This window comes from Panicum hallii, chromosome 6 (genome assembly GCF_002211085.1).
Source record: "Panicum hallii strain FIL2 chromosome 6, PHallii_v3.1, whole genome shotgun sequence".
Taxonomy (NCBI): Eukaryota; Viridiplantae; Streptophyta; class Magnoliopsida; order Poales; family Poaceae; genus Panicum; species Panicum hallii.
The window spans coordinates 38,140,064-38,153,761 of NC_038047.1; the positions used below are offsets into that span (position 1 = coordinate 38,140,064).

Sequence of the window (13,698 nt, forward strand, 5' to 3'; positions counted from 1 at the left end):
TGGAGGCTTAATAACTTTACAGACATATATTTATATATACATATGTTTATTATATATATATATACATAAGTAGCAGCAGTAGGGGTAAAACACCAAAGCTAGCTAGCAATAGGTGCATGATGTTCCATTGCACTAGCAGAAAGCTTGGCCGCTTTATATATACCACTGGGACTCGAAGCTTGTGCTTCTTCCACCTCTGCTAGTTTACTACCACTGCTTCTGTGTTAAGCACACTACTAGCTAGTGCACAATCACAGCAAATGCTACCTCATTACCCTAACAACATGCCTCATCGCCATCACCATCATCATTGCGTCTACCAGCAAGAGCAGTCACTCTTACCGAACCCTACTGCAGCAGCAGCTGCTGCGGCTTTCCTCATGCCGGCGACCGCGTCGATGTCTGATTGGGACGGGTACGGCGCGCAGATCTTCCCCGCCGACATGATGCTCCGCCACCAGGAGACCCTGGAGGCCGTGCTCCAGCAGCCGGTGGCGGTGGTGGCTCCCCTGCGGGCGCCGGAAGCGGCTGCGGGGGAGGGGGAGCTGAGGGACGCGGCGCCGGCGGCGGTGGCGGATGGCGCCGGCGCCCATGGCGCGGCCGTGCCGCGGAGGCGGCCGTACCGGACGGACCGGCACAGCAAGATCCGCACGGCGCAGGGCGTGCGCGACCGGCGGATGCGGCTGTCGGTCGGCGTCGCGCGGGAGTTCTTCGCGCTGCAGGACCGCCTGGGGTTCGACAAGGCCAGCAAGACCGTCAACTGGCTCCTCACCCAGTCCAAGCCGGCCATCGACCGCCTCCACGACGCCGCCGATCCGCCGGCGGTGGTGACGGGGAGAGGGGAGGGGAGCTCCTCGAGCGCTTGCTGTTTCGAGGACCCGAGGGAGGACGAGGAGGCGGCGGGGAAGGGAAGAAGCAGAGGTGTCGGTCGTTATGGGCCAGCGGCGGCGCTCATGGAAGAGCACGGCGGCGGCGAGGTCGACTGGATCACGTCGGACGCCGCAGCGGCGGCGCCGCCGCAGCCACCGCAGCCGATGGACGAGTTGGAGTACTACTACCAGTACTACCTGCAGCTCGAGGAGATGATGAGATGCAACAACGGAGGAGTGCCAAGGTGATTTCTTGTATGGTATGTGAACATATTAGGTCTAAACTCTGTAAAGCTTGAAGGCTTCTATAACGTAATTAGGCTTCTGCTGCCATTATTTCCGATGCTAGATATATAGTACATATACATGAGCTGGTTTTCTATCAATCAAGACCTATTAGCCGGGCTTTGCGGTATATCGACTTTTGGTTAATGGAAATTAACATTATAATTTTCTGCTGCTGTTCTTGAATTCTTCAGATAATCGTGCTAACGATGCTTGTTGGTTTTCGTATGCTGATGTGCTAACTTTGAGCTTTCTGAAGTTGCGTGTTCTGATTCTTCTAGAGCTCCATGGGCACTTGACACAGAATTTGATCAGCGGATTTGAACTATAATTATCAGGTGAAATCATGCATGGAGCATACTAACACATGGTAAACTAGTGCATGGATCTGAATATTTTGCTTATTCCCTAAAAAAAATATTTTGCTTATGCCGAAATAAATGGCAGATTTGCATTAAAATTGAAATGGATCTTTTCTACTTTATTAATTACCTGGTATATTCTACTAGTAATGCCTTAGCACAAATTTTCCAAGTCTAGGCTCTGCAATTCCATCCATTGTTGAAGAGCTTGAGTAATGGTTGACAAAGAAGAATTAAAAGAAATAATTAACAGTCTATCTGGATCAGTGGGTCACCACATTTGAGCTCCTTGCATGTTACCTCAACTAACAGATCTTCACAGACTAAATCCATGTGGGAGAAATAGTACTTGTGTCAACATTTATCCCAAAAATATACATCCGAACAACTTACAACTTGTTAACAAGCTAACTGCATTTCAATTGTTTAATTAGAAGATATTGTTCTCTTCAGAACACTGCACAAAATTAAGCCAAACTTACAACAGAAAGTAGTAGTAGTAATCAATATAGCAAGGTGTTCATATACATATGGGATATCATCCGTCCACATACATTATTTTCATATATTGGAACATACATACATATATATATATATACACACACATATATACATAGGACTATCATATGCTTCGAACTGGCTCTCTCTGTTATTTCACCTGCTCTTCAGTAACATGAGTCTACCATACCATTTTCATGAAATAATCAATCTAGCAATTCTTCTGTCCAAAGACAGTAGGGCTCCATCGATACGTCAAATTTCCCTTGTATGTGCCAGAAAAATTCCCAGCTCCAGCTGAGGTGCTTCTTAATATAATGCTCTCTTACTACTGAAACTGTTAATTGCATGTGTAGCGGAACTGGGGAATGTAGCTATCATTCATGACTCATCAGCAAACAAAAGTAACCCCCTCAACCTGATCTTCAGAAACTACCCTGATCTTCAGAGACGACTGATCATTGCCCTCCAGCTTAAGAGTTATGAGAAAACATGCATGTGAATTCAGCATTTGCTCTTGCTAATCGGTATGTCAAATGCATAAGAAAAGTTGGGAGGGAATAGGGTACTGTTTGAGTGACAGCAAGTAAAGAAGAAATTGTGCGTTCAATCATTGATGAACATCTTGTAGGAAGTTTCATGTAACGGAAAAGAAACGTGGGGTATACCTGCTAGCCCAAGCTTGTACATACTGCATATTGCCAATTTTAGCCCACCACCAGTACCTCACGAAGACAAGCTCTATTTGATTATGTCTACTTGCATATTGGTGGGAGTGAAATAAAAGTAAATATATAATACTAGTAAACAAGCACTTAAATTATGACATCTCATAGTTGAACTGTGTGATAGCAAAGGCTATATGTTCTGCAACTAGCTGGACTATTACAGTTCTTTTAGCAGGTTTCGTAGTATACATGTCTGCAATTTTAATTTATTTAAAGTTGGAATTGTATGGATTTTTGTTCCATCAGATATTCTATATAGTAGTCTAGCAGCATGGTCAAAGAATATGCGGGTTGGTAAGCCAATTCAATCTACCATCATGTTCATCTTCTTTAATAATTTACTCAAATCATAGTCAAGTACAGAAAAAAAATAATATAATAGACAATGAGGACGAATCATATAGTATTTTGCATTAAAAAATCCCAACGCAACATACAATCTTGAGATTCTGGCATAATTGGTGGAAAAGGTACAAAGGGTTAGAACAGGAAAGTCAGCAATTTTAAAGATCAAAGACATCGATCCAGAGCCAAAGCACATAATCCAAATTTTGACCTATTTGAGGAGCTTGGTCATGTGATATACTATATCATTGATATTCCTGCTTCTATATTACATAAAAGGATTTTTTGCGTTGTCATATATTGTTGTTTTTCTGTTCAATAAGAGCACTATACTTATTTATGCATGCTCTTTGTTAAGATGTTTTCAATATCTAGCACGTCATGTTTTGGACTGTTTGACTCACAAGCATGTATATATATCTATTGCAGCTTCCTACAATGATATGAAAATCAATCTGATGATGCTATCACAAAAAGCAGAGATCCTAGTATAATATACTGGAGAATAAAATAGGGTTACACTCACAGAAAAGTAAGTTTGAGTGTATTGGAATTGGAGTAATATTTCTATTTAATTGATAAATAGGCAGTCAAAGGTGTTTTATGTAAGAAATATATATAGCTTTGTTAGGTATTTATACGCTTACAAATCTGGGTTTCTTCCTGACTTCTGAAGGCCTAAGCTCACTCCAAACTAATCAAGATAATGCCGAAACGAGAAGATACATATGCATCCATTTATGTTCGGTGTGCTGGAAATATAATATAATTTTATTCTATTGACTTCAAGTGTGTATCTCATATAGGAAATCTTCCATGCTATATATGTTGTCAGATTTTGAGAACTTGAACTGTGTGCACAGTGAAATAGGAATTTCTAACAATTTCTCCAATAGTCAATCAGTGTCTAAAGAACAATTTACTCGATCAAATATCTAGGAGCAATGATATAAGCAATTTATACTTATTTTAAGTCCAGAAGACTACTACAATTTTCATGTCATTGCATTTCATCACTTAGAAATACTATGGAATGATATGAAGTTCAGGAAGAACAGAACCAACATGGTTATTAGATCAAATATGCTGGAAGATGATTCTGACGACCCTTTCTCAGCCATCGATGCATGCATATCACCCTTTCAGTGTGTATCGTTCACTCATTGCTTAGTGATCAGAAACTAGCTGAATTAAAGTAGAAGAGAACTGTAGTGAGTATAGGTCAATAATACAATACATCTGATTGTGTTGATGACCGATTTCATGATTAGCGGTGATCGTGGGAACTAGCATTCTTGTATTAATTCTTAACTTGAAAGTGAAACCGCAGGGCTAGTATATATTGTCTGAAGAGACTTGAATTTATATTCTGGCAAGACACTAGCAAGCACGCATGGAAGAACAGATAAGAGACTAGTCTCTGCAGGGCAGCGGCTTGTGTGTTTCATTCCCCACATAAGCACACACAATGCAAAGGCCGAATGTTGTAATGTAAGAGCTAGCATACCAACATAAGAAAGACACACACATGTATATGCTGTGGTGCGAATTGTGAATGCGATTTATATGGAGACAAAATTAAAGCTTGCATACCTGTGTGGTCCAGTTCTTCTGCTAGCTCCACGCCGGGAAGTATCTAGTCTAGCAAAGGGTTGCATTTGGGAGTGACTTTGGCAGGCATCCTAGCTCGGATACATAACCGCTGGACCGGAGCTTTTGTGTGGCCGTGCTTGCTGCTGCATGTGTGCTATTCTTCCAAAGGTGCGGTAGGGCCGTATATGATGCGTGGCACCTGTTATCAGATGGCACTGGCACACAACTTCAGAGAGAGAGAGAGAGAGAGTACAAGTACCGCCGCAGCATGAGCACGCCACTAGCCGCCACATAGCATCCGCCGTAGCTAACGGCCCGTCAAACAAACCCTCCCATTCTTCGATTATCGAAAAGGAAAAAAAACCCTACCTTTAAAACGCCTCCCTCTCTTTTCTAGAGGCTAGAGAGATGGCCTTTGGGTGTATGAATATTGAATAGTCTACAGCCATTGGTCTCTCCTGTCAGCTCATCAGTTCACTCATTTTTTTTTTCTCAAACGCGTAGCAAAACTTCGAGTTATTATATTAAGAAAGAAGAAAATTTTGAATAGATCTCACCTCAAAAAATCGAAAAAATACAGGAATACAATCAAACTATATGTGCCACTAACTGACCGCTCGCTCATCGCTGTGATGGTCGTGGATGGACGACTAGGATGAATTTTTTTATTACAAGTATTGTACGGCATATTACGTAAAATTATCCGTGGGTCAATTTCAACCATGTTGAAAAGTTTTACAAATATTTGATGAAGAAATGGTTTTCCGAGAAATACTTGTGTATGAATTAGACTTCAAGAAAAGAAAAATAATAGGAGCTAACATGATCTGCATGTATATCCACCTCTCCTGATTCCGGGTTTTTTCTGTGTTTCGGCGGCACACCCATTCGATCCAAACAGCAGACCATGCATTTGTCTTGAACAGCTGGGGCCTTGGCGGCAACCGACTGTTCAAACACTGTTCGCGTCATCTTCCTTTCATGATGGGCTCCCAAACTTTTGTCGTGTACCCGATCTCTTCGTCAGGACTTTGCCGGGGCCGATCGAGATGGTTGTATCCGTTTACAATAAACGCACATGGAGAGGGAGGGAGGGGGGGGGGGGAGAGAGAGAGAGAGAGAGAGAGAGAGAGAGAGAGAGAGATGTGAAGCCATGGATGGGCGTCGCGAATTCCGGCCTGCAGATCGTGCGCTGCTGTGGCAGTTTGCATGTTTGCTGGGCAGCCACACACGGGTGTCGTCACCAGGAATGCACCGGGGTTGTTGCCCTCTGGATTTTGGCGCCAGATGAAAACCAACGTGTTTATTTTAAGCATGCCGTAAACACAGTTTGGGCACCCAACAAACTTTATCGCTATTCCCCGATTCTTGCCGATTTACCACTCGAGGGACCATCTGAGCCAATAACATCACAAACTTTATTTAATTTATCATTCGCTGACAGATTTATTCATCAAGTTTTTTTCTTGGCTTTGGAAGAATTCTTGTCAGCTCAAACACAAAATGTTCTTTTAATTTGGCTGCTACTTAAGGATAGGCTAAATACAAGAAAATCCTTTACAGACAAAAATTGGAACTGTGATGCCAAGCTATTTTTGTGTTTTGTGCTTACAAAATATGGATGAATATGTCCTTACAACTTCTTTTCCTGTAATGTCCTTTCTCTCAACAATGTTGGGGCCTACGACCTGAATCTGCAAATAAATTCCTCCTCTTTGCAGCCGTATCAAATCCTGGAATCTCTTAATTAAGAGGCAGGTTGCAAAGCCTTTGTCTTCATGGACAACAAGGAACGGTTTCATCTTCAAACAGCATCGGTATCTGTTGAACCATGAAGAGTTTGTTTCGAGCATGAGTTTGCTATGGTTATTATTCAGGGAGCGAATACGAATTTTTTTCTAGCAATTGTAAAAGGGTTGGAATCACTTTTATAAAGTTACTACGTTTCTAAGTTTTACCCTGTAAAAGTTCCTTTTCCTTTTTAATACATAATCAGCAGGGCCTGAGCCCTTGTGCTTCATTAAACAATGGCATATGGATCTAGTGGTAAAATGAGGACGAAGCGTCCATTTCAGATATCTCAATTTGCATTGGTTTCTAACAAATCGTATTCGAGCGTCTATACAACACCTGAACAGTTAGATGCTTCTAACAAGCGACTTTCCATGCATTCAATTTTCAGAACTACACCTTTATTAGATCTAGTTTTAGTTTGCAATAACCAAAGTAAACTATACTAGTATGTTGACCTTACGTTGCTACAGGTAATATAAATTTATCCGGATCTATATGAGACCATCAACTTTGTGTTATTTCACTCTATGTACAGGCCGTGTCGTGACCGCGCGAGGCATTAATTATTCAGGTTTTGATTCGGATTCTGATTGATTTGTTCACGTTCTTATTAGAATTCCGATTGATTTGTGCGGGTCCCAATTAGGATTCCGATTGACGAACCAAAAAATCATTGCTTGCTTTAGAAATAGTAGAGATAGAGATATAAATAGAGATATTGCTGGAAGCATCTGACACCCGAATCATTGGAGGCTCTCAACACCTTATTTTCACTATCTCTAAATTTTAAATCTTGGGCATACATAAGTATGAGCCACCAATACTCAAGAGTAGAAGCCCTTTAAATCACTTGGGTGAGATCTAGCAATTTTTAGCATTCAGATATGCTCCGGTACTCAACCGTCAAGGGGCTTCTGCTTCATGGATGCAGTGCATGGTGGGGGATTTGTGGATGATTGGTGGCTGGGCCAAGCTCGATTTCCCCTTGACGGCGATGGTCGTCGACGGCGAGCTTTGTGTCTGGGATCATAGGAGCTCGGGGTGTGGCCCCGGTCGATGGGCTATGGCGGGGCCTTCATCTCATCCGTGTGGGTGAGTGTTTACCGCGACTATCCTCAAAGCCTTGTGACGAACCGGCGAAATCAGGTTCCGGAGGAGTGCAGAAGGCTCTAGGGATTTAAATGTAATTTTGTTGTTTGTTAGGGGCTTGTCTGCAAAACACCTGCTGACTGTATCCTTCTTGGATGTATCTGTATTTGTACGCATCTTTGTACGGTATCCATAGCATCAATACAGGTATGTTTGCATAAAAAAAAGTACAGTTGAGTTGTTTGCATTCGAGCTAGGAGCCTTGGAGTAGTAGTACCTCGCGGCAACGCGCAAAAGATCTAGAGCTGCATGCGCCAGCATGTTTGGCCGGTCAAGCACGCCAACACCTGTCTCGCAGGGATCTGATCCTGATCTTGGGTGTCGGCGAAATCGGCGGGTAAGCAAAGCACAGGCGGCAGGCGCACAGCTACTGTACTAGCTAGGGCGAGCTGATCTGCATATTCTATTGGGGAGATCGGAATCGGAGTTGTGCTGCCGCGGCACCGTACCCGGCAGGTCGGCTGATCGAACGTACGAGCAAAGAAGAGACAAATCAGTGGACCTCCAGGCGTGCCGTGCGTGGCGCCGTCCCGTCCCCAAGCAGCAGCTAGCAGCTGGCAACGTCGGAGCTGCGCCGCCGCCGCGGCCCGGCCGCCAGCGGCTTCCTCGGGTCGACATCGCGACGTGCGCGTCGACACGCCGCCCGGCGCCGCCGGCCGTGTTCGATCTGCGGCAGATGCGTGTGCGTGCCCTTACTGATTGCCACCGGCTGTTCCTGCATCATCATCTGGGTTCTATCTATGCTGTTGGATGATCTGACGCGTATAGACCAATGCACGTTCAGGCTTCACAAGCCGGAGCAGCCATCTTTTCAGATGGATTTCGAGACGACGTTCATTCTGGGGACGGCATAGATCCAGATGCAGGCTGATCTTCATTTTCCTACATCTAGGCGGCGTATGGTCAGTGCCTTAACTCGGCCGGACGCTGGCCGCCGGAGGATCGAGCGCCTGCTGTATCAAATGCGGCAGCCGGCAGGTGAGCGAGCGTTCGTGGGAGCAGTGGCAAATGTCAATGTTGTACGTGAAAGTGCAGTTGGTAAAGGTACCAAACACTGCTCCATTCTATTGTTTACGTGGAGGGTATTAGAATATATACGAAAGACGATGTTAAACTTTGCATCTGGATGTTGATCCAATAGATTCAAATTTCGCACATATATACCTTCTAATCACCTCCTTATGTTTGAAATTGGTAGGCGTATATTAGGATTGCAAAAGAAAATAATGAGGTTCTACTTATTACTCATAAGCGCCGCCGGACGACACAACTAGGTAAGCTGCTTATTATTTCTCCCTCCATACTAAATTATTAGTAGTTTTGACTTTTCTACATAATAGATTTTGCTATGTATGCCTAGATGCAACTAGAAAATCTAAAATGACTAATAGTGTAGGATAGAGACGGAGGAAGGACCAGCAAGAGACTCCTTTTGAGGACTTGATATCAATCCTCACTGGACGCATTAGAAGGAGAGAGAAATCCTACGAATTTGAAAGAGAGAGAAAAAGGAGAGCAAACCATCTGAGCATCCATCGATTTTGTAGACTAACCACTATGTTAATACGATAACACATTCGGAGTACAGTATATCTGAATTACTCAAATCAGTTATTACAAAAAAAAATAACTCGAAGGGCCTCTCCATGTGCTTCTAAGTTTACCACGGCACCGAGTACGAAACACGAGAGCGCAGGGCCAGGCGAAAAGTCCCTTGCCAAGCCAATCTCATGCTGCACAAGGAGAAGGGCGGCAGGACCCGGCAAACGGGCTGGCGGCCGCCGACGCACGGCCCAGTCCATCATCCCCCGCCCGCGCGGCCTATCGGTTGCCTGGCCCACGAGTGCATCACCCTTACACGAACTCGGGCCGGCAGCCGCAGGCCGCGCATCCACCCCTGGGCCCTAGTAGGGGAGCCCGAGCCGCCGAGCTGAACCGTAGCGTTGGCTGGAGAGGTGAAACGGTAGCCTGATGGGTCCGATCTTAGGTCCAGCTTTTCCTTGAGACTTACGTTGTCAGCGATGTTTTCATTTTTTTGTTCCATAGCCAGGTAGGTGCCCAGGTCAGCTGAAAATCCGGCCAATCAGCGCATTGCTGAGACTGAATGGGACCAATGGGACGAGGGATCATGATGAATAGCGGCACGGAGACTAGGTGACCTCACCTGGCATAACAAATTCGCTTTCATAGCAGCAACAGCATAACAGTGAGCAAATGCCTACCCAATAACAAAGGAAGAGCGTAACAAAAATGTTCCATGAATAATCATAACCCAAAACGCTATGTTTGTTCTTCTACAGGGCACCCTTACAAGATTTACACCTACCCAAAGCGGTATTCCGCTTCGCAGCACCAACGGCTGCCTGCAACCCATTTCAGCTTATCTTGTGACGCAGGGTATTTACAAAATATACGCGGCGAAACATCAGCACCCATTCTCAGCAGCCACCGCTAGCGGGCTCGATCGAGCTCCGCAGGCCATTGCCCCTGAGCGACGTGCAGTGCTCCTCGGCCTCGGACTGGGAGCAGACGATCACCACCGAGAGCCCGTTCACGTGTGCCTCCTGCATGATGTTCACCGCGTTGTCCACGGTCATCCCCGGGATCACTTTCATCAGGACCTGGACGACGTACTCGCGCCTGTTGTAGTTGTCGTTGTGCAGGATGACGCGGTATGGGGGCGTCATCTTGCGCTTTTTCCTGCAGAACAGAACTACTTGGTCAAAACACGGCTTCCAAGTGTGAGATCAAGTGTAGAGCCAAAGATTATAGTAACTGTTTTATGGTGTTTAAAGCTCAATGACATCATTTTAGATAGCCTTAAAAATTGTAGTGATATAAGCTATCAATAAGGTAGTCTGGTGCGTAGGGTAAAATTTTCTTACTAAGCATCAATGTGCCAATATACCATATACAATAATAGTAACTGCAGTGTTGTGAAGTGTAATTGATATAAGCTCACAAACAATAATGATGAAACAAGCCATATTCAAAGGTATAGGCACTTGGGATGGAAGAAGGTGACCTAAAGGGTCGAACAATAATATGGAGTCATATGTCATGTTCAAGACATGTTCTCAGGGGCAGATCCAGAATCACAGTTGGGCCAGGGCTGGTCCAATGAAAAATGATCTTATATGAAAATACTAAGGCTGTTTGGAAGATATGTAAGCTGATTTGCACCCCCAGCCCAGGGCCTGGATCCGCTACTGCATGTTCTTATAATTTCAAAGTAAATAAAGCCCTACCAAGAAACTACTTCTATGAACTGATGTTCTTGGTGAACAACCAATATCTACAGAGTTTAGGAGAAAAAGGTATCTACAACAACTGCAAAGTTCAGGAACTTTCTTTATCAGGAATCTGAATATCCAACCCACATAGTTGAGGTAAAACATGGAACGTCTTTGCAAAATAAATAAAATAAGGTCGCCCGCTCACATCCAACATTAAAACTGCATGACTAAGTGTCAGAAGACCCCGAGACTACAAGCAACCGTAAATATACCTTCCAACTGTGACACCAGGTACTAGTTGCCCCAAAATTTTATTTCTCTGCACTAAAGCAGAAAAATGCAGAAAAAAAAAGAAACAAGAAAGGGCATTTCAAGAACACTTGAAGCCATCAAATACACCACTATATTTGCAATGGAGCTGAAATTGACTCAACAATGAGCGTTGACATAACCATGAGTCCATGACAATATCAAAAACAAGTTACTGGACAAGCAAAGGAACTTGCACATGGAAATAAGAGAAACATAAGTGCCAAATTAAGTTGGGGGGGTACTCCCCAACCTTTCAATGTCTCTGGATTACATGTTCTTTGTTAATGAATAAACTGGAAAGTGTTACAGTAACAACAGTGAAATGAATTCATAGTAGCTGAAACTGTTATCTGTCTGGAGCCACTTAATAATGTATTTGTGCTTGATCAGGTGATTTTAGATCGAGTATAACCCAGACAATGCAAAATTCAGATCACTCCATTTCTAGAATTTACACTTGCTAGAAATAGAAACAAAGGTGACAGGGAATAACACTTACTTCACATCAAATTCAGACTGACGACCAGGAGTAGTTTTCTCTACCGGCCGATCAAGCACACCGCCTTTGCCTGGTGCAGCTGCTGACAGAGCCATAGGGATCGCAAGACTTTGGCACCGTCCCTTGTAAATGCACGATCTATCCCCTGCAGGATACAAAGAAAAAGAAACATGAACGATTATACCAACAATCATTCAGGAGTGTCTCAGGGCTGAAAACAAATGAACGAATCTGGAGTATAGCTTCACGGTCATGCAACAATAGACAAGCCCATAAAGTTGAGATCAGAGTCGGTTGATGAGGTGTTGATTCATCATCATCTTACTCATTTGGAGTTTTCAAGAACACTAACAAGAGTAACCAGCAATTGGTAACAGCAATCAAGGAGTAATGCAGTCTGTCAAGAATGGCGGGCAGCTACAATTGATTGTTTACTTCAACAGTAATAAAGTGTGTCTTAGATTTTGGTTGTTCACAGCAGGTGGTGTTTGCTTTCCTGTAAATGGACCAATAATGCATGCTAACAATTGCCAGGCTTCTACCACCCTCATCTGGCTGCTAACACCTACATAATCTGGAAACTGAAGACATAAAATTACTTGCGTGTTCTTGAAAAAAATGGACAAGTGCAGCAGTGGAAACACAGTTCATGACTCTATCCCATGACAAAAGCATGCTGAAGCAATCAAAAAGGGAACCAAAAGCTAGCTGATGGAGAATAATACTGAAGGTAAGCTTCACCTTCCAAATTTATTCTTGCCACTAACTACAAAAGAGGCAACGATTTGACTATACACAAGTCCTCTTCCTCTTGCCAACTCCAGGCGGCCATTCCATACCACGAAATGAAGGATTTCCCCCTCCCAAACTTAGCAATAACGGCAAAATTGTTGCAAAACCGCAGTAGTCGGGACTCATCATACTCCAGTTGGAATCCCCACCCGAACGGCGTGGATTTCACGAACCTCTACTTGCCCTATCAACCTTATCCATTACGGACCCCGAAAGGTACTAACTACTTACTCCCCGAAATCGCATCCAACAAACAGACAAACAGGAAGCCAAGAACCAGGAGACAGAGCGACGGAGCACCTGCCACCGCGTGGCGATTTGGGAAGCGGCTCGCCGCCGAGAGCGCGACACGGCTGGGCACCGCGGCCTCCATCTCGCCGACCGCCGTCGCCCGCGCCTCGGAGGAATTCGGGGGAGGTCGGAGCCTCCTGGCCTCTGAATCTTTGGGTCCGTGCTCCGCACTCGCGGTGGTGGTGCTCCGTGGGCCGGGCGACGTGCCGCTCGGAGCGCACGGAGAAATGGAGAATATTTGTGGCCCAGTAATTCGGCTGACGTCGCGAGAGTTCCACCTGTTCGGCCACTCGGCGGTGCGGGCTTCTGGGCCACTGGTCCGCTTCAGATTTTTATTTGTTCCGTTCAGTCGCTCAAACTTGACGATGCCCTCTGAAAGAAAGATAATAGTAAGGCACGTGTTAGATTACCATTGTACCCTTGGTGGCTGCTGGAGGGGCCTAGGCTTTTCGTCGAATTTCCCTTCGCGGCTTGCTCTAATAACTAGATGAAACTTATTGGACTTCAAATCCGTTTCGGGCTCAAAGAATTTGTAGAAATTTTGTGGGAAGCGACTCGCTCCTCTGTTGACGGTTTTCTTGTTTCCGAAATGGTCCTGTTTTATGAGGAAACAGTCCGTTCCTTGCTTTCTTTTTGGTTTTTGCTTGATTAGTCTTTCTTTTAATACGTTGATGTGCGACGCAATTTTTCACTTCAGTTGCTTGCGCTCAGTTAGTTGACACGTGTTGTTGGTATAAATGATTCAAGTATAACTTTAGTGAAATCAGGATCGAAACGTGAGCTTAAATTTTAAAAAAAAATAATACATGCTAAATGTTTTTTCTTCACTCTAGTCACACCCTTAAACCTGTCCTAGTAAAGAGTTGTAGATATGAAAGTTCTTCTCATCGTCAAAATTATTGTACGTAAGCCTAGAATTCTTATAATTTTGCCATTTTAATGTGT

General features: G+C 44.3%; 2 protein-coding genes across 2 annotated transcripts; one reads left to right on the plus strand and one right to left on the minus strand.

Moving 5' to 3' along the window:
• The first annotated feature begins 380 nt into the window (after window positions 1-380).
• On the plus strand, window positions 381-1,118 carry LOC112898545 (transcription factor TB1-like). The gene has a single exon (XM_025966880.1). It carries the CDS (start codon window positions 381-383, stop codon window positions 1,116-1,118), a length of 738 nt encoding a protein of 245 aa, XP_025822665.1.
• Window positions 1,119-9,865: 8,747 nt separating this feature from the next.
• LOC112897936 (ATP-dependent Clp protease adapter protein CLPS1, chloroplastic) lies at window positions 9,866-12,979 on the minus strand. The gene is made up of 3 exons (XM_025966341.1): window positions 12,763-12,979; window positions 11,671-11,815; window positions 9,866-10,323 (listed from the first exon to the last, which is right to left on the minus strand). The coding sequence occupies exons 1-3, from the start codon at window positions 12,833-12,835 to the stop codon at window positions 10,062-10,064; spliced, it is 480 nt and encodes a 159-aa protein (XP_025822126.1). The 5' UTR covers window positions 12,836-12,979; the 3' UTR covers window positions 9,866-10,061.
• Window positions 12,980-13,698: the final 719 nt, after the last annotated feature.